This window comes from Pungitius pungitius, chromosome 18 (assembly GCF_949316345.1).
Source record: "Pungitius pungitius chromosome 18, fPunPun2.1, whole genome shotgun sequence".
In the NCBI taxonomy this organism is placed as follows: Eukaryota; Metazoa; Chordata; class Actinopteri; order Perciformes; family Gasterosteidae; genus Pungitius; species Pungitius pungitius.
Window position 1 is genome coordinate 1,643,308 of NC_084917.1, and position 21,252 is coordinate 1,664,559.

The window sequence follows — 21,252 nt, forward strand, 5'->3', positions numbered from 1 at the left end:
AGGATGGAAAAGACTATAAGAGGAGAGAAAATGAGGAAACAAGGAGTCGAGATGAGCGGAAAGGAGGGAGGGAAAATAAAAAAGAGAGAAGCACGGAAAATAAGGAAAGAAAGAGTTACACGAGAAGAGAGAAGAAACAAGTAGAGGAGCCGTGATGTGAGGAAATAAGGAGAGAGGCGAAGAAACAAGAGGAGAGGAAGCATGTAAAGTCGTCAAGAGAATAGGAAATCAGAAGAGAGGCCAGAGGAGAGGAAAGAGGAAGTGAGAGGAGTGAAAATGAAACAAGGAAAGGAGTCAAATGAATAAGGAGGAAGGGAAGGAGGAAAAGAGAATGAACCTAAGAGGAGAGGAGGGGGGGGTGTGGAGGAGGCGAGGAGGTAGGCCGTAGGGAGCAGACGGCTTATCCAGAGGAGGCGATCAGAGGCCTGGATGTCGCATGTTGGCTTAGTCGTTCCCTCCCTGTTTGTTCTGTCTGCTCCGGTTGCTGTTGTTTACTCCGGCTTACATCGCCGCTTCTACCTCCTCTCCCCGGAATCTGCCCCCGAGTCCCTTCTGTCCTCGCCCGTCTCCAGCGTCTCGGGGACGCCACTCTACCTACCCCCCCCCTGCCCCCCCCCCCCACGGAGTGTGGATGCTCGGCGTGGCGCATATGGTGTTAATTCCTGGCGGTGTATCTCTGGTTGATTGTGTTCTGTGTTGACTCGGGAGGAGCCTCGCTTGTTGATTCTGGTTCTCTGTGCATCTGCTGTCAGGGTCTCCCCCCCGTGTACCACCCCCCCCCCCCGCCCCCCTCCCTCTAAACATGCGTGGGGGGGGGGGCGGCCTTGGCGCAGTGGTTTGTCTGCTTCCAAACATATTGATCATCCGCTGAAGGGAAAAAACATTAGCAGGAGCGAGTGCTTGGATGGGGGCTGGGGGAGGGTAGGTAGCTTAGTTTAGGTTTATGAAACTAAACCAATGGTTAGGATTATCAAACTAAACCAATGGTTAGGTTTATGAAACTAAACCAATGGTTAGGATTATCAAACTAAACCGATGGTTAGGTTTATGAAACTAAACCAATGGTTAGGATTATCAAACTAAACCAGCGGTTAGGTTTATGAAACTAAACCAATGGTTAGGATTATCAAACTAAACCGATGGTTAGGTTTATGAAACTAAACCAATGGTTAGGATTATCAAACTAAACCAATGGTTAGGTTTATCAAACTAAACCGATGGTTAGGTTTATGAAACTAAACCAATGGTTAGGATTATCAAACTAAACCGATGGTTAGGTTTATGAAACTAAACCAATGGTTAGGTTTATCAAACTAAACCGATGGTTAGGTTTATGAAACTAAACCAATGGTTAGGATTATCAAACTAAACCAATGGTTAGGTTTATCAAACTAAACCAGCGGTTAGGTTTATGAAACTAAACCAATGGTTAGGATTATCAAACTAAACCAATGGTTAGGTTTATCAAACTAAACCAATGGTTAGGTTTATCAAACTAAACCAATGGTTGGGTTTATCAAACTAAACCAGACGTTAGGATTATGAAACTAAACTAACCCCCATTGTAGTGTCTTGAATGTTTGTCCCCCCCCCCCCTCATCCACCATAGTGGTCTTTTTGGGATATTATGAGCCTCAGTCACGTGGGTGCATTTAACGCGTGTGTCCGCCAACAATAAAGCTCCTAATTGACTTTCCATTGGCATTATTTTTGTGCTGACCGTCACAAAGGAACCCCCCCCCCCCGCCCCCCACCCGTCCACCCCCCTCTCCTTCCCCCGGGACAATTTGTGTCCCAGGACACAAAACCACAGATTGCTTTTCGTGACAATCTCCGAGCCGGCAGAACTGGGCCGAGCGGCCAGGAGACGGAGTCCCGCATATGAATATTTAACAGTAGCCTCTCTCGCGGCGCGGAGCCTGCCAGTCATTGTCAAATAGGACTTAATCTTTTCAATTTCTGGGTGCAAATATTCACACTGGCCGATGTTTGTTGCCCAGATTAATGAGGCTCTCTGCCCATAATCCTCTGCTGCTAATTCAAGTGGCCGCCGGTGCGGTTAGCCAGGGGAGGACGGGATGCTGAGAGCACATACATAGCCGAGATTACCCTCCATCCCTCCATCCCTCCCTCCATGCCTAACCTCCCCCCTCTGCCCAGTCCTCCCATCTCCCCCGTGGCTCCGGACCGGTCCAGCCTCTTTGTCTGCAGCCAGCAGACCGACGGCTGGGACGGTATTTGCGTGCATGTGATCGTTTGATCGGGATCCTAAAACGGTTTCTATTGTGTTTGTTTACATCTTGTAGCAGGAGTTATGTAATCAGCCGTTTTGTCCGTGGCAGTAATCAGACTGGCCTCCTGCCCAGTGAGCCTTAAAGCAGATGTTTATGTCGTTTAAATATCTCCAGTAATGTTTATTTTTTTCGAGAGCCTCAACTGTTTTTTAACATTTAGTGGAAGGGAGGATTCGAATTGGTCAGATTGGTTTTATTTAGATGTAATGTAATATTGATGATTTTGGGTGAACTTTGCTCTTTACGGCGCAGAGTGTGAAGTCCAACTGAAGTGATGCTCTTTTTGTTCAACGTGCCGACAGGGAAATGAAATTAGAAACCAAGTTATCCAGTTAAAGAAACTCCTCCTGAATCTCCAGTGCCTAAACTCTCTGCTTCATGCTTTTGCACAAAAACATTATTATGCACCTGAGAACCAATATTTATTTTTGCTTCCGTTTAATCCAAACTTCATCCACTCACTCATTTTACTTAATTTACCGGATAAAATAGTGAACTTCCCGTCCCCCAAATACAGCGGAACAGTCGTTGGAGGAATAAAGAGAGGTAAGAATTCCATTAATTAAAATCTTAAATATTGTTTGATTAAATACAATAATTCATAAAATTCCTTCAAACTACTTTAACATGAAGTCAAGCCTCAGTAATGTATATTTGACTTGTCTGTATTTTCTTTTCTTTGTGCTGCTTTTACAATTTTGAATTTACAGACTTTTGTATTCCTGCATCAACTCTGTAACTCAATATTCTTATTTTTATTCATCTATTTTTTAATTTATAGTCTCAGATTTTCTCTCATTCTTGTCTCTTGCTCTACATTCTGACGCCATGTCCCTGTAAACAGAGAGTGAACCAGGACACACCTGCAATCAAATGTGCATCAAGAAATCTCTCATTGAATCGATCTGAAAACAAATAAAGAATCGCCTCCCTTCATCTCTTTTATTGTCCCACGTATACGGTGAATAGCTGCACACAATGTAAAAATAAATCATGGTAATTTACCTTGTTTCAGTCCAAGAAGAAGTGACTAATGTTTTTAAATTAAAAATATGTAGGAAAAAAATATTTGCCACATTTGCAGAAAAATTTCCTGTGGTTCACTGATTTTCCCTTTGGTTGTCATGAGGAATCACATTAATTATGTTAAGAAAAGAAGAAGGTGAGGGTTATGTCTGCATTGATATATAATCTCTGCATTAATATACAGTATATCTGACACATCCAGTTCTTGTGTTAAAGTCTCTGCAGTGACCAGCAGGGGGCGACTCCTCTGGTCCCATAGAAGTCTATCAAAAAACTACTACTCTTGATTTATTCCCTCAATAAACATGAGTTTATGGTTTCATCTCTAGTTTCAAGTCTTCTTCAGTACAGCATGAGGTTCATTTAGTGAATGATGGTCCATTTAGAGACAAACCATAGAGGGGATGCTTTAGGGCGGGGCTTACTGTGATTGACAGGTCTCTAACAGAGACGCACACGGCGACTTTACGTCCTCATCACTGCAGGTTTGGTCACTTTTGGCTGACCAGTTGCAAAAAAACAAGATGGCGACGTCCACTTCTAATAGCCACATTAGCACGTTAGCATCTCGCCCCAAGAGGATCAAGAATCGTTTTTTCCATAAAGATGCAGCCAACACTAAAAAGAGAAAGGAAACGGTCCTTCCTCAAGGTGGCTGAGACGAGGCCAAAGGTCGACGCCACACACACACACACGCACACACACACACACACATCTCACTACTACCTCAGAGGTGTTAATTCCTCCACCCCTCCTATTTCCCTCTGGTTTTTCCTCCCAGGAAATGATGCCAATCCCTCTCTTCTCCCCTGGCCACCAACCAGAGCTCTTTAACTAAAAGCACCTTCAATCCATCGCTCGGTCCATTAGTGCCGGCAGATGGGGGAGGCCGGGTCGCGGCGGCAGTGTGTGACCCTACTCTGATTAATAGAGTAGGTGAGGGCAAAGGTGCAACGCGCCCCCGCCCCTTCATTACCTCATTAGGATTGCCCACAGCGAAAGGGTGATCTCGCTCGTTATGTCTCAACGACGGGGGCCGACCTCGGCGCCGCGTGAGCCGCCTCGACCGGCCCGGACCCACCGGGCCCCAGCCCCTCCTCCTCATTCACACGCAAAGTCACACCGGCGCTCGACTGCAGGAGGGAAAAGTCCACCTGGTGAACAGTGCAGCGCGGAGACTATTCACACGTTACAGTGGCTTACGGCGTGAGGAGTGTGTGTGTGTGTGTGTGTGTGTGTAGAATAATGTGTGACTTGGTGCTGGAAAGGTGAAAAGGGGGGGGGGGGGTGGAGGCAGCAGAGTTTTTGAATTGGTTCCTTTTATTTCGGGTATTTGAGAGGGCCGTGTTTGACATTCCTGCTTCCCGTGTGTCTCTCGTCCTTCTCGTCACGACGCGTCCTCACATTCCTGCTGAGCCGGAGTTCACAAAGAGAAGTTTCACTTCTGAACTAATTCAAAAGAGAAACGCTGAAAGGAAAGAAGAAAAATGACTGTTTTGTGGCAAATGAAACATTTTGCTCAGAAGAATCCCGTAAAATACGATGCAGGAGTCGAGCATCTCGTTGCACGTTGGCGTGTTGGTTGTAAACAACATATCAAATACACAGATTGGCGTCATATTGTTTCTGTTTATTCTGAACAGGCGCAGGTTCCGTATCTGAGCCTGATATGTCCTCTTCCTCTGTGCATTAATATATACAGTATATAAATATCTATATGTACATGTGTAGAACCCAGTGAACAGGCTGCACAGTGAGGCTCCCGTTCGGGGATGCTGTGATGCTCTTGCATGTGGACATCGTTCCTGAATGTTGTGGCCACAGTCCAGAGAAGAAGATTGATATACTATTTATTAAATGTACCTGATTTGATTGGTTGATTTTCGTGGCATTATGTGACACATCTTGAGACAGAAACAGCACTTTGATTATCTTTGTTAATGATACGAGACAATACAATTTCTTTCTTCCAGGAATAAGGACCGATCTTATTTGGGTTCAAAGATTTGTTCATTATCTGGAGGTGAAAATCACAAAAACAATATTTTGTCCCTTAAATCATTGAATATTGGTGATTATCATTTTGACCACGAAAACGTTTGTACTATTTCCCTCCTTTAGACGAACCACTAAAGGCTCGGCGACGTCGCAGGGAAAAACAGAGGAGTCGGCGAGATACGGCGAGGAGGAAGAGGAGGAGGAGGAAGAGGAGGAAGAGGAGGAGGAGGAAGAGGAGGAGGAGGAAGAATAGGCCATGACCTCTTCGCCTCCACCTTCACAATGTAAACACTCAGACCACGCGGTGCACAAACCAGTTACTGTAGTGTGTTTTATTATTTCAGGAGATGGTTTCCATCTTACGAGTGATGTGCTTTCCTTCTTTCAAGAGCTCCATAGTCTGCCTTTATATAATTAGATGTGTTAATTTATTTTTAGCACCACCAGAGAGAGAGAGAGATGGGTTTAGAATGACACGCTGATGCGCACGCACACACACACAGACACACACACACAGACACACAGACACACACACGCGTAACCGAGGCCGTGAATATTTATATATCTGTGCGCAGGGTTGGCTGCCTCCAGTGGGACGGAGGTGTTGGTGGGTGGAGGGAGACGGGAGTCGGGGAAAGATGGAGGGGAAAGAGAGGGTCCCTCAGGCGTGTCCGGGGCCCTGATGGCTCCCCTGACAGCCCCCCCCTCACCCCCCACGTAATGGTCTCCCTCTCTCTTTCTGAGTGCTGTGAAATTGCAGGCCGGCGCTCTACAGCTGAGGACTCGGAGGAGACAAACGGCCTTTTAATTCAGAGCGTGGAGAGGTGACGGGGGGGGTGTGGGGGGGGGAGGCCCTAGGGGAGGGCTACCAGTCAGACATCCATCATACTAACCTCTCCCCTGGGACTGGCCCTGCCAGAGAGGTGGGGGGGTGGGGGGTGGGCCCGGAGGTGGTCTTGGGTGTACATGTGTGCGTGTGCGCATACGGGGTGACGCCGCATGCATGGGAGCGGGCGGGGGTCCGCTCAGGTGTCCGGGCTGTCAAGGTGCAGAGTGGGGGGGGGGGTTTATAGGGGGAGAAAAGGTGAAAGTTATATGCACACGCACACACATTTTTTCCTTTCCTTTCCATTTCAGCTCAGAGTGCACACGTGTGTACACGTCTATGTTTATTCATAATAGATAACAGTTTGCATGTGACACGTATGTGTGCGTGTACATGGAATTCCTTAGTGTATACTTTACTCTATTATATCTATATTTCTATGTATTTCTTCGTTTCCTTTCAAATGGCACAGCAACCAGAACCACAAATAAGAAAGCTGTTTCACCAGAAAGGAAGCTCCTCTCTTTGTTGCCTCTGAAAGGAGAGCGTCAGTCCTTGCAGACGTTGACCTGTTCCTTCCCTCTACGGATGCCGGAGGGACGCCGCGGGTTCAGGGTCTGTGGACGTGTGTTGAGACGGAGACATTTTCACGAAGGCCTCTCAGCGAAGAAAGAGGAGCACGATGCTCACATGCGGGTCCTTGAGAAATATGTGTTGTGATGCCGGCGAACTGCTGGGGCGTATAGCAGCAGAGCTCAGACCCTCCAGGGTGGATAAACACATACACACGCTGATTATGCTTTTCATAGAGCGCTTTCTAAAGATTCATCTTTTTGAATCTTCCGTGAATCGCCGTCCGTGACGTTTACGCGCTGAAAGTCTCGGTGATCTTCATTTAAAGAGCCGTCCTTCGGCATCTCTTGGAGAGTATTTTGTGAGGGTGCAGACGAGACGGCATTTCTACCACCAAGGGTGAAGCTATATTCTTCACTGTGAGACCAGTTAGAATCTAAGTGTCCCTATGTCTCACCGTATGGACGGAAACGTCTGCGTTGAACATGCATTTAATGAGTCAGTCAGTTTGTGTGTATTCAAGAACATGAATCTATAAAACCTGTAAGAACATCCGTGGGAGAAGCCTCAAGGGGAAGTGAAACGTAAAGCCCTTGAAATGGAAACGTCACAAAAGGACTGATTGGTCCCTTATAGGAGGACGGGGACGACTCAGGGTCAACGCTGAGGTCACAGCGACGGCGAGCCTCAGATCTACCAGCGCCACGACGGGGTCAGAACCCGCCGTGCGGACAGAAAGAAAGGGCCTGTCGCTGCCTTTCAGCACCACGGACAGCTCCCTCCTGCCTCTCCACAGGTGAGTGTGTGTGTGTGTGGGGGGGGGGGCTCTGTGTGCACGGCCCATAGCCAAAGCAAACACTTATTATAGTTTTTCTTTATCATTTGGCACAATGCGACGCGTCCACGTTCAAACAGGGACGCGGTGGCCTCACATGCTCTTTTTCCCACCCTTGTTTCCCAGGCTGAAGGCCGCCGGGTCACGAGCTCGGATAATTGGGGAGGCTCATTCAGCCCCGTCGGCACAAAGGCCCCCGAGTGGCCGGGTTAAACCGCCGCGGCCTGGAGGACGGCTGCACACTCGGTGTGATGGAGAAACTCGTGCAGAAATACATTCGAGACTCAAGGAAACGAAGAAATAAAGAGGAATACATGAAGCTCAGGTGGTTTGATGCAACAACAAATGAAGGAGAAACACAGTTTGTGTGTGTGTGTGTGTGTGTGTGTGTGTGTGTGTGTGTGTGTGTGTGTGTGTGTGTGTGTGTGTGTATGTTTGTTCGGGTTAAATCTAAAGTAATTTCATGTTAATTATTTGGATCCCTTTTATTTGGCTGATTTAGATAGATAGATGGATATAATATAACGTTGTTAAAGAATAGATGTAAATCCATTTATATAAAAAACAATATATATGTATATAAATATTTATAAATCAATAGATATACATAGATAAATATATATTTGTTGAATAGATTTCTATGTGTAGAGAGATATAAATCGTATTTGATGTATCTTTAAAATAACTAGGAGCCCTGTTGTTTGTCGGTTCCTCTCTAAATGTTGTCTTGGTTGATCTATAATCGTGTGAAATGAGTCAAAATTCACACCTAATGTCATTTAAATGAAGCATCATTAACCCGGGAAGACAAAAAGCCCCTCTGCCATCCTCTAACATGCATTAGCGTATCGCATGTTTACTTAACTGCAAACTAACAAAAAAAAAAACGAGCCTGTTGGTAAATATTGAAATTCCCCTTTTCGATCTGCGGCCTCGGTGTAAAGCGCCGGCTTCTCCCCATTGATGAGCTGCAGCTAATCCATCGCATTTCCCTGTAAATAGCTTTCTGCATGAGAAAAGCCCCCCCCCTCCCCTCCCCTCCCCTCCCCTCAACACCCCCCGGCTGAGAGCAGCCACAGTGTGGTGCACGGAGCGTTTTGTCACAGGGCCATTATGAGGCCTCTGTAGCATTAGCGCGTGTTCGGCTACTCCCACGTTCACGTGCTCGTTGTGCCGGTGTTTCCTAACGCGTGGACCGCTCTGTGGACGTCCAACTGGACGGTTCCGATCACTGATGCTGCAGGGAGGGGGTTGGGGGGGGGGGGGGGCAGCGTTATGGGGGTGGGTGGTCTTTCCCCCCTCACGAAGTCAGTGATGTCCCCGTGAAAAACCTTCCACATGCACCCGCAGGCGCCCGGTTTGTGATTTCAGGGGTTCGCTCGGAGGCTACAGCTATGAACGCGTAACCATGACAACCGCGTTGTGATTGGTTCTTCCTGAACGAGGGAGGGGGAGGACGGGGCGGGAGGGGGGAGGGAGGGGGGGGGGAATTAACAAGGGCGTCATCCAATGTGACGCCGCGTCGCTCTGGCAAAAAAAAAAAAAAAAAGAAACGTGACAACCGAGGCACTGTGATGCGAGAGCGGCGGCGCGAGGTGAGTCCGAAAGAAATGACTGGACTCCAACACACGGCGCGAGCTGACAGGCGGATGAAATATCAGAAAAAGTCATATTAGAAAGCGCGCGTTTGGATGATGGTGTTCGCCGCTGTGCGCCTGTGACATGTCCGTTACGCACACCTCCGGAGCCTCTCCTCTGGGTCTTGGATGGTGACGGCGCCCGGGGACCGAGCAGGACTACACCGCGTCTCCTCGCTGCCTTTTGGCCTTTGTTTGGCTTCTTCTTCTTTTTTTGGACGGAGGCTTCCTTAAACTTTTGGCCTGACTGCACACCTCTCCACCGCCCACCTCTCTCCCTAGAAAACACTCCTGTACGCCCCCCCCCCTCCAACCCCTCGCCAAGACGTTGTTCCGCGTAGACCCGGGTCGCCCCAGTCCGAGCAGCGCGGTCCGTGTGGGAAGGTCGGCACTCTGCGCCCTGCAGGCCGGAGACATGATGGTCCACTGCGCCGGGTGCGAACGGCCCATCCTGGACCGGTTCCTCCTCAACGTGCTGGACCGAGCGTGGCACGCCAAGTGCGTCCAGTGCTGCGAGTGCAACTGCAACCTCACCGAGAAGTGCTTCTCCAGGGACGGGAAGCTCTATTGCAAAATGGACTTTTTCAGGTAACGAGACAGAGAGGGGAGGACAGGGTCCGGATTCGGGGTTCCTTCAAATTGCGGCTCTGGTTTTAGTCCCCCACGCTAAAAGATTCTGTTTCTTAAACGGCTTATGTGTGAATTTAAAATGTTTAAATGCATCAGGAGAAATAAAAGAAATGTACAAGCAATAATAATAATAATGTGGCCCACGATCAAAATAATATGCACGCACATGGGTTAAAATATCAAGTCCTGGGTTTAAACAAATGTTTATTATTAACGTGGACGGAAAAAAAATTAATATGTAGAATTCATTTGAGAAATATTACATATATTTACAAATACATGGTTTGATAAATCTTCACACTGACATACGGACATGGCATTTTAATAAAGGGCCCCTACAAAAAAAACACAAAAATGTATTTTCATTGTCCAGCCACACTATTATTTTTTTTACATCTATTTTCCAGATGCACAAAACACCTTTTTCTCAAACACCCATTAGGCTTTTAACCCGTTTGCCAACCCGAAAAGAAAAAGGAAAAAGCGTCTCAGCTAATTGAGCGATAAGTGAAGCCCTTGCTTGTCCCATCGCACTCTCTTAGCATCATTTACATCCGTGCGTGTCACTTATTTACTCCCAAATTGTCTAATGACATGTGCGGCGCATTAGCTTTTGTCCGGCGGGGTGCGTGTGGCCTCGCGCGGCCTCGGCCGCCGCTTCTCCGCGGCTCCATCAAGCGCTGGATTTAAATGGCCGGCCATTAGCCAGGCGAAACAGTAATCACCTTAATATGTCCATTTGTTGTGTAAGTAGAGTTGTGCCCTTTCGCTTGGGGGTGGGGGAGGGGGTAGAGGGGGGGGGGGGGGGCATGCATGTGAAAAGAGGGACAGCGGAGCGATACCTTTGCAAATGGGGAGACAAGCCTACATTAGTGTTAAAACAATGCTCCACAAAAGGAGTGCTTGCTTTCACCCAGAGGCTTAACCCCCCCCCCCAACACCCCCAGGTAGAGAAGGCCCATAGTGACACCCCCCCCCCCCAGACATCTGCTCAAACTCCTCATATTCATAAAAGCAACGATGCAGGTGATTCCCCAAATAACACTCAGGTGTGTTTGATTTCCCCCTCCCCCCCCAACATGGAACACCTTCCAAATCCGAGGGGGCATTCTGCTGTTTATTGTGGCGTGGGTGGGGGGGGGGGGGGGGGTATTTGTGTATCAAATTGATGAGTCCTCTCCCCACTCGGTATTTAAGCGGGTGAATATGGATTAAGAGAAGATTTCCACGCTAAAATGCTCCCACTCTGCGTAATCCTGTGACATATCCGCGGCTACAATGTGCTGATTGTCACTAATGCGTTCCGCGCGGGGTGGTTGTCGGAGCCCCTCCATCAGAACAACGAGCACGCGGGGTTCTAGAGGTCCTTCCAAAAAAAAGACTATTTGATTCGAAATTGTCTTTTTTATTATTTCCGTTACAATTATCCTATTATACTATAATGTATTTTATTTTGTGTCTTTGGAGTGTTGATGCCACGTTCATTAATAATGATGCCGATGCGGGCTTTTATTAAAATGGTGAAAAATGAAAACTTTAAAAATTCTACTTTGATATTCAATATCATAAATATTATTTTGGACGGGGACTTTTTTATTATATTCGAAGTAACAATATTACATCGTTGTTATAATTTGAATTCTAAATGTATCATTCTTTATTCCTCCATAGCGGGTGTGATAACACCTTTCACTATTATTATATGCACATTTGTAGATAATAACAATTATAACAAAAAGAATGACGATAATTATAATTACGATGTCGCGTTTGGGCCTGAGCTGAATCTCGCTTTTGGGTTAAAACGTCACCTTAATGTCGATGTTGTGTTTGGTGCAGTCGGTTTGGCACAAAGTGCGCGGGGTGCCTGCAGGGAATCTCGCCGAACGACTTGGTGCGCAAAGCCCGCAGTAAGGTGTTCCACCTGAACTGCTTCACCTGCATGGTGTGCAACAAGCAGCTGTCCACGGGAGAGGAGCTCTACGTCATAGACGAAAACAAGTTCGTGTGCAAAGAAGATTACTCGACCTCCGGGGTCATCAAGGAGGTCAACTTGAACTCAGGTAATCAGCGCGATGACGCAACCTTTTGTATTTGTTTACACGCATTCGTCAATGTGATATAAACGCATGTGAGGGACAAAAGACTCGATGGTCCCGTCGGGACATTTTCAGCAGTCCGTGGGGATGTTTTTCCTTTCACAACAACCTTGTCAGATGAATGGTTCCAATATTTACCTCCAGGAGACAAAGGCTCTGTTATTGTTCGCGACCCGCCGGGATGAGTGTTGCTCTGACCGCTGTCCATTCAGAGAGATATTTACATTATTTTTTTATTACATAAATATTTTTCTGCTTTAAATCAGATTTTTTTTAATAGCTAAAAATCTGCCAGATGCCATTGTGCTTTAATACATTTTAATGTTTATAACACACATATGAAAATACATAAAAATACGCTTAAATATAACACATTTTGTCATATTTTGGCTCCATATTCAGTGAACCTAATTAAGTAGCCCTCCTCCCTGACATTTCGGATGGTGACCTTCGTCTTGTTGTGTCCCCCCCCCCCCCGTCCCCCCCCCTCCATCAGTGTCGTCGTGTACAGATAGGAGTTTATCGCCGGATCTGCAGGACCCAATACAGGACGACATAAAAGAGACGGACAATTCCACGTCCTCGGACAAGGAAACGAACAATATTGAGAACGAGGAGCAGAACTCGGGGACCAAGCGGCGCGGGCCGCGGACCACCATCAAGGCCAAGCAGCTGGAGACGTTAAAGGCCGCCTTCGTGGCCACGCCGAAACCCACGCGGCACATCCGGGAACAGCTGGCCCAGGAAACGGGACTAAACATGCGCGTCATCCAGGTAGGAAGCAACTTCTCTCCACCCCCCCCCCCCCCATCATAAAATGTTCTTAAATGAGGAATGGCCCAATGCGACGTGCTCGGTTCGGCGTGTGGATGTTCGTGTTATTTTCTTATTTTCATGGCCGTGGAAATGCCTTCAATAGAAATGAGTGAAAACTGCTTTTAATTCTCTGTACACTTGAAAAAGAGGCAGATGTGTCAGTTTGAATATGTGTTTATTAGTTTTATATTCCCACAAAACAAAAGAAACCATTTCAGCAATTCTGTTTTTAATATTTAAAATAATACAATTATATTCCGGTTTTATTACATGTTTTTGTATTTTGAAAGTGTAATGCTTAAATGGAACACATTAATTAAAAAATATAAATTCTGCTCACTCCTATATCATTTTTATTGATATTCCTATTAAAAAAAACATTCCTGTTTGCATCCAATTTCCCACGCTGCCTGGTCCAAACCTGCAGGCGTGTGTTTATTCTCTGAAATTAGGATCTAGTAATCCAATTTACCGAAGCGTGGATACAATAAACAAAAAAGAACATCATTTATGTTGTGCAGCCAGCGGTTTATTTCAGTAATCAAACGTGTTGCGCAGCCATGAAATCTGCAGAAGAAAAGGTTAGCGCGGTGTTTGCCAAAGGCGGCGAGCGAGGAACCCCAAACAAGGTTTGTGCAGAACAACAGCGGCTTGTTTTGGGGCCACTGTCTGTTCGCACGCGCGCGCGCGCGCACGCACGCACACACACACACACACGCGCTGTGTGAGTGCAGCCTGTGTCAGGATGATTAGCACCATCTCTGCCAACTGTGATGTGGCTTTTTGTGCACTCACTGTAATTATCGCTGATTTCACAGATTTACATACCACCCTCCCCTTTTTTCCCTCACCTCTCTGCTCTTACTCACTTGCAGCCTGTTTGCTCCGCCTCATCTGTATCATAAACTGCGTGTGTGCGCGCGCGCGCGTGTGTGTGTGTGTGTGAGAGAGAGAGCGAGCGAGCGCTGCATCAACAGAGCTCAAACAAGCAGACAATAAATCAATGAATCAATGAGTCAGGCAGTCCATCCATCTCCCTCCCTCCCTCCCTCCCCCCTCTCTCTCTCTCCTTGTTTGTTTGTGTGTGCACGTGTGTTTGCGTGCGCGTGTTTGTGTTGCTCGGAGCCAAAATGGAGGCCGCCCGCGTTTCGTCATCCTCTGCGTTCGCTGCGCGTTAAATACCGGCGCTCTCGACGCGGGGAGCCCTGCGAGCCACGCGGCTCCTCCCGCGCGTGCGTGTAATCCCCGCGCGCTCTCTCTCTCTCTCCCTCTCTCTCTCTGTCTCTCGAGGGGAGCCGCAGCATTTCCATAAAAATGTACCCTACAGTCACACGATTGTTCTCCATAAGCAGGTGTCGCCTTTTCCCCGCCGCAGCACGCAGAACAGAGCCTAAGTGGGTTTAGGTGTGTGTGTGTGTGTGTGTGTGTGTGTGTGTTTTGTTAATCTGCTGCACAGTGGGATCTGGTGCCTCTGGTGCAGCCCGGCTGGGGTGAGCACACATCATTATGCAGCAGTGATGCAGATGTGTTATGTGCTCATGATGCAGACATTCTTCCGGATCGCGCGCGCTGAAACGCTCCTTTGTTCCCGTTCAAAGACGTTTATCTCACGCGCGTCCCGGCTGTTTAATGCTCTGATTTGTGGCTTCACTGTTTATTTAAAAGTGCGCTTCGTGTGGCTTTGAGCTTCATTTTGGTTTTGCAACTGTTATTTTATTTGTTACATCAAGGCTTTCCGATGGCTTCAGACACATGGTGCTGATTTGTATCACAAATTTACAGGGGGAAAGAACCTTAATTGGTCAAAAACTTATGTAATTCTGTTTTTGCGCTGCAAGATTTCCACTTTGTACTTTTCAGTGAGGCGCAGGATTTACGCTTCAACTTTCACGTTCACCTGAATGAACATTACTTACGACTTAAAGTAAACCTTCCTTTACAAAGACTATTTCCTCCCATGTGGTTGTCTAAACGAGTTCATCAGCCTTGAACCTTTGGATGCTGTTATTCAGAATTGTTTGTAAAGTTACATTTTTGGTGGAGAAAAACGGATTACTTCAAGAAATATCATATAATATCAGCCAGTTCCATAATATTGTATCTGTATAAATACTTTCATCCGTTTGCCAGAAGCTTAGTGACTATTCTCCTTATTAAATATTTATTACAATAAATGTACCCCTTAAGAGCTTAAATCTATAATAAAATGAATATTTCAACACAAACTGTAATAACGAACATTACAATAAAAAAAGCAAATTAAAATGATCAGGATTGAAGATACCTTTTTTGTATCATTTCTATTCTTATAATGACGCATCGAGAGCTTAAAGCCGTTTTATTTATTTCATGTATTTACACGATGAGGTCAGCTGATAACTGTTACCCCCCCCCCTCCCTCCGCCGTGGATGCAGGTCTGGTTCCAGAACCGGAGATCCAAAGAGCGACGGATGAAGCAGCTCAGCGCCCTGGGGGCCCGGCGGCACGCCTTCTTCCGGGGCCCGAGGAGGATGAGGCCCCTGGGAGGCCGGCTGGAGGACCCCGACATTCTGGGGCCCGGAGCCTACGGCTACTACGGAGGTACGAAATAAAGTCTCCTGGTGGTGGTGGTGGGTGGCGGGGGGGGGGGGCTATTCGTCTGTCGTTGGGAGACACAATATGCGATCAGCTGATTGCAGCCTTTGGTCGGAGGTAAAAGCGTGAAACCTGCACCCTGTCACGCGGGGCCTCTCAGCGAGACAGCTGGGAGGATGTCGCAATCAAGCCCTTGTAGTGAAAAGTGTTGCATCATGGGTGGGGGGCGTAGGGTGGGGGGCTGGGCATACTTCAGCCAGAAATAAATGGTTTATGTTCAATCTTTTTTTGTTTGGCGGAGAACTTCAAAAGTAACGTAAACTGGATCAATACATCACGGTGTTTGTGGGATTTGATTCTGCTTTAAAACGCAGAACCTTTTAATTTAGATGAAAACGTGCCTCTTTAAAAGATTAAGAAGAAAAAAAACATTCATTCGGTGCTCACCTCGTTTTAAAAAAATAAAAAAATCAGTGATTTCTTCAACAAATGATTAAGGAACGAAAGGACCAAAAGCAGCACATTGGAGGTTTGATGAATTATTTGAACTCGTTGAAAAGTCTTTACAATGTTGAACAGGAAAATATGTCAAGTATTCATTAAAAAGACGGGCATATTAAAATATTTCTCATGGCGCCTTTATCTTTTATGTTGTGAAATATGTGGAGTCACGCTTATTTTCTGACTCTTTACATAGACACAATTTAAGAATTTTCTTGAATGTTTACAAAGCGGGAAAAAAAAATATTTCTAGTTATTCAATTGCGAACGTTTTTAATTCCTTCATTTTTGTGCTGCTGCTATTCCAGCTGGGAAAATTAATTGCAGACAAAGTGATCAGCTACACTGTATGTTCTCACACAATGGGATCTCCTTCTGGTCTGAGGACCCCTTCAAAAATCAATATTCCTTCAAAATAGAAAAAAAAAGCGTGTCAAGACCTTCTTTAATAACGAATCAGGAACGCGGGTCGTTGAATTCTCTGTTGGTCGCTTATCAAGAACAATGTCAATCATTCGGAGACACGAGCAGAACGTAACAGCGGCACAATGAACCGGAGCCCGTCAAGGCTGCACGCGCATGCAGTGTGAGGGTTGGGGGTGGGTTGAGAGGGGGGGGGGGGGGGCTTCTTCCCTCCCTGTCGCCTCTCCCCGTCCTGCCTTTCACACCCTTTTGTGCCGCGGCAGCGACAGGCCGCCGGCTCGCTGCTTCCTTATGTTCCTGCTCAGGGGGCGTGCGTGCGTGCGTGCGCGTGTGTGTGCGGAGTAGTGCGTTTGCATGCGAGTTTGTAATTATAGCAACCCCCCCCCCCCTCAATCACACATATTCCCCACAACAAAAGCTCTGTTTATTGTCAAGGTCGCCCAAACTAGCAGGGGCCTGTTTGTGGGATCAAATCATTAGATTTGTTGGTGGAAGTGTGTGGCTCTTATTGCTTGGTGACCCCCCCCCCCCCCCCCCCCACCCCCCCCAAAAAACAGGCCACGTGCAGCAGTGAATGAAGGCAGTGTTTTGTTGATAGGTGACCTGTTAGCTGCTGGTTGGAGGAAGAGGAGGAAGAGGAGGAAGCATTCTAGTGTTGCCATCCATCTCGGTTTCAGGTGCTGTTGGAACAGAATGGGTTTAATGGGACTGGAGCGGTTTGGAGGGGGGGGGGCAGGGAGGTGGGAGGGGTGCTTGAGGTGTGAAACAAAAGGCCGGTTTGTGATGTCACTGCATCATGCGGAGTGGACCGGCCCTTCGGTTCTGATGGTGTTTTTATTTGGTAAACCAGTCAAGAAATTCACTATTAGGGGAAAACGCCCCAAATCAAGACACAGAACTCAGTCACAAGTCCACAATTTCTCAGGTTCATGATTTAAGGAATATTCAGACTCTTTGTTAATTGATTGACAGGTATTTTGCACTGCGAAAGTTGCCAACATTTAGTCTGGCTTGACGTTTTTGGGGGGATTCAGCGATTAGTTGTTCGTTCTCTCTTTTGTCGCTTTTGCTTCCAAAAAAAACCCCAAGATGGCAACGCCCAGAGGATTCCAATCAGTGGATGACATCCCGGTGACAAGGCCTCTTTGTATAGAGTTTATCTTCAAAAGATCATGAACTCGGCATATTGTGGTTGTGGTAACTTCAGAATCACCATTAAACCATTGTGCTAAGCTAAGCTAAGCTAAGCTAAAGGCTTCCTGCATGTGGCATTCAGGAGGATCCCAGTAGGAAATCAACGACTTCAACCCCAATTTGAGCTGCACGGATCCCACAGGTGTTGGAAACAAGTTCCCCCAAATTATAACAACGAAGACGTGACCTTATCCTCAGAAAGTTTAAATGGAAGCTGAACCCTCTAAATGCGGCGAGGAAAGGTGCTTCATCGCTTCCTTCCTTGTCTCCTTCAGCATAGGATACACCTGGACATCCTTAACCGAAGGGAAGCAGATAACGTTTTTTCCCATCATTCTTTGCAGCTGCACTATTCAGGCCTTCAATAATAATATGTATGTTTACCTGTTTAATAGTGAATTATTTATTTCAGTTCTTATAACTCATTTTGTTGTGATGACTTTAATAGAGTACGGAATAAATCATTTACTTTTTGGTAATGCGGTTGTATTAATGGAGGCTTTGCATCGTGAGTTGGTTCTAAACAACAACACAGAGGCTCTGTAACGAAAACGGCAAACTTTCAATTGAATATTTAATAATTAAGACGTGTAATCGTCACACAATCGGTGTGTAAAGGCCTTCGGGGGCTTTGATTCATTCATTCATCGCCAAAGTTCCACATAAGCAGTTGGTTCATAACATTGGGACAATAAGACATTGAGACAATGGACAATGAGACAAAAAAACACATGGCAGGAAAAATGTTCAATTTTACAGTAAATCTACAGTGTAAAATCAATTGATCAGAATGAACTTTCCAATGCTGCGAGCCCCAGAAACAAAGTGCGCTGGGAGCTAAAACCAGGAAACATAAATACTAACAGAGACTAAAAAAAACCCTTCAACTCTTCAAAAATTCATGAATAACCAATGAAGATGAGGCCTGCATGTGAATACAGGAGACATCAAACATCAGGCGGTTTATGCAGGAAGCCTCTCGGAGGCGTAAACATGTCACTCAGTGTTAGAGGTGATGTCGAGAGCATTTGTAAAATCCGAGTGTGTGCAAGAGATTTTCCGTGGGAGCCGGGAATTTGGGCTCTTTGCTGTCATTAACGTGCCAGGAACCTGAATCACGTCAAGGAGGAGATTCATTCACATTCTGTGGTTGGATTCACGGTCCCCAGAGGATGCCCCCCCCCCCTCCCCCTGTACCTGCATGGCTGCAGCAGGTGTGGAGACACAAAACAGGTGTTTACAGGATCTGATTATTCCACTGACAATTAGTTGTGATAATTCTTTTAAATATTGGCCTGTAAATGCTGCTGTTTGCCGGGGCTCCTTCTCCTCGTGGTTTGAGGCGCACGTGTCACGTGGTTTATGACGATTCATCGAGCGAACGATTCGTCACTTGATCAAAAAAAAACACTGTGGGATTATCCGATAATGAAACCAATCCGTCAGAGTGCATGCTGGGAATAATGGAGCGACGAGGGAAAGGTGGAGGAGAGGGAGGTGGAGCTGGGGAAAAAACTCATTCTGGAGTTCCTCATCTGGATCCGGGAAGTTTCTCGAGGGGTGGGGGGGGGGGGGGGGGTGCGTGGAGGTGCTTCCTCCCCAAGTGAGATGAATGTAGTGTGTGAGAAGTGAGGTGGAGAAGAGTGGAGTTGTTTATACACCGCAATGAGGCTGCTTGAGAACGGTTGACTGGAAATGGGACATGATCAATTTCACCACTGGGGGGGGGGGGGCGGTGTAGCTACACATACTGAGGCGAAGGTGATTAAAAAACCCCACATATTCTAAAAGTCTGACTTCCGTGCCCCCCCCCCCCCCCCTTCCTTCTCTCCTCCCCCCAGAATACCAAGGCGACTACTACGGACCGGGGAGCAACTACGACTTCTTCCCCCACGGCCCCCCCTCCTCGCAGGCTCAGTCTCCGGCCGAGTCCCCCTACATCCTGGGCTCCGGACCCGGGGCGATGGAGGGGTCGGGCCGCCACCCGTCAGACGACCAAAGGTTCACGGACATGATCTCCCACGCGGAGACCCCGAGCCCGGAGCCGGGCTTGCCGGGCTCCCTGCAGCCCGTCCCCGGGGAGGTCTACGGGGGGGGGCCCAGTCCTCCCTTCTCCCTGGCGAGCAACTCAAGCTACAGCGCTCCGATGTCCCACCAGGGCCCGGAGATGGGGGAGACCACGGCCTGGTGAGGGGGGGGGGGCGGGGCGCACCACCAGGGACCAGTTCATTCAGGAGACAGACACGCGCACGCACTCACGCGCACACACACACGCGGTGGAGTGAACATGTCAGATCACATTTCTATGGAGGACTTTAAAAGAAATAAAAAAAATGATTTTCCGATGGGGGGGGGGGGGGGGGGGCGGAGGATGGAGACGGGCGGCCGGGGGGAGATGTTCGCTCCCCGGTAGAATCACGGAGCGGAACCCGCTGAGGATTACTGGACCTCTGGTCATCTTCGCTTTGTCTGGTTTTTACGTTGCTTCAAAGCAATATTGGTTTTTTTTTTTTTTAATGTTGCCACTCTGCCCCCAATATGAATATTAAGACCTAATAATACACGCTTTAACGTTCCTGGACACACGTGGTCCACCGGGACACGTCACGTCGCTTTAAACACCCTCCTCTGTAAGACAGTGTGTCAAATCAAAGGCTGCTTCTTGTTAGAAACTGCACACACACACACACGCGCGCGCGCGCGCGCGCGCGCACACGCGCACACATCTCTGGCATTGACTTTGTCTTGCACACATCTCAGCTTTAAGTCCCTTAATGCACAAGAAGCGTCCCTTATCATAGCCCAAAAGAAGGATGTCTGTAGCATTATTCAAAACACGGACACAATTACACAGACACTTGTACTCACTCAAGCACGCTCACACACACACACACACACACTCTCACACGGACACACACACACACAGGCACAAACCTCACACCCCTCCAGCCGCCCTGATAGTTCTGCTCTGCAGACTGCTTCACCTGACCTTCCCTTTGTTACTGTCCCTTTTAGAAAAAACATGTTTTAATGGAAATGATTTTGAAAAGAACATTGAACCCATAATGGAGAATCTACTTCAACAGCTGAGGTCTCCTTCCTCTAAAGAGAGACAACAAAAGAGGGGGCAGACAACATCTGTGGCGCTGCTCCGTCTGCTCCGAAGCACTCGTCGCCATCTAGTGGCCTTAAGACACACTGAACTAAAGGAGAAGGGAATCGGCTCAAAGCGTCCGCTGCGCGTGTGTGTGTGTGTGTGTGTGTGCGTGTGTGTGAACATCTCTGTGCTGCACAGGACAACGTCTTTATTGTTTTTTTTCTTTTCTCTACACAATAACGATGGATTCCCTTTCTGATTGGAAAAGCCTTCAAACTGCATTCAGAGAAACACAACTCCTTTTATAAAACACACAAACCAAATGGTCAGCTGACATCGATCCAAACCTTTCACCAACCAAACAACAACACTTGAAATATTCATTTGCGTTTTCTTTGGACATTGTGTTGGATCTGGAGAGAATATGTCTTATTTCTGATGTGTTGAGATATTGACACGAAAGTGTGTGTGTGTGTGTGCGTGCGTGTGTGTGTGTGTGTGTGCATTTAAAGGGGGGTAGGGGGTAAGGCTGTATTATTTCGATGTAAATAGCACTGGTAATAAAAACCTTCTGTTACAACTTGAAGAACTGGTTTTGTTCTTGAGCTTCATCACACAATCAAACCATTTTTATTTCCTTTAGTTTGTTTAAAGGAAAAATAAAGCTTTTTGTCTTCTTCTGCAAAGCATGTTTGTTGGAGCTGTGGAAGACGTCCTTTTATATTTCA

At 47.1% G+C, this 21,252-nt stretch overlaps 1 protein-coding gene across 1 annotated transcript; it reads left to right on the forward strand.

The window, feature by feature from the left end:
- The first annotated feature begins 9,113 nt into the window (after positions 1-9,113).
- On the forward strand, positions 9,114-19,745 carry lhx5 (LIM homeobox 5). The gene is made up of 5 exons (XM_037485633.2): positions 9,114-9,777; positions 11,659-11,882; positions 12,415-12,692; positions 15,150-15,315; positions 19,269-19,745. The coding sequence occupies exons 1-5, from the start codon at positions 9,605-9,607 to the stop codon at positions 19,616-19,618; spliced, it is 1,191 nt and encodes a 396-aa protein (XP_037341530.2). The 5' UTR covers positions 9,114-9,604; the 3' UTR covers positions 19,619-19,745.
- The last annotated feature ends 1,507 nt before the right edge of the window (positions 19,746-21,252 follow it).

Bases quoted from the DNA above. Each gene is read 5' to 3' on its own strand.
- lhx5 (XM_037485633.2), top strand. From the start codon at position 9,605: ATGATGGTCCACTGCGCCGGGTGCGAACGGCCCATCCTGGACCGGTTC. The intron at 11,883-12,414 runs GTAATCAGCGCG...CCCCTCCATCAG, and splicing joins GGAGGTCAACTTGAACTCAG to TGTCGTCGTGTACAGATAGG. The intron at 15,316-19,268 runs GTACGAAATAAA...TCCTCCCCCCAG, and splicing joins AGCCTACGGCTACTACGGAG to AATACCAAGGCGACTACTAC.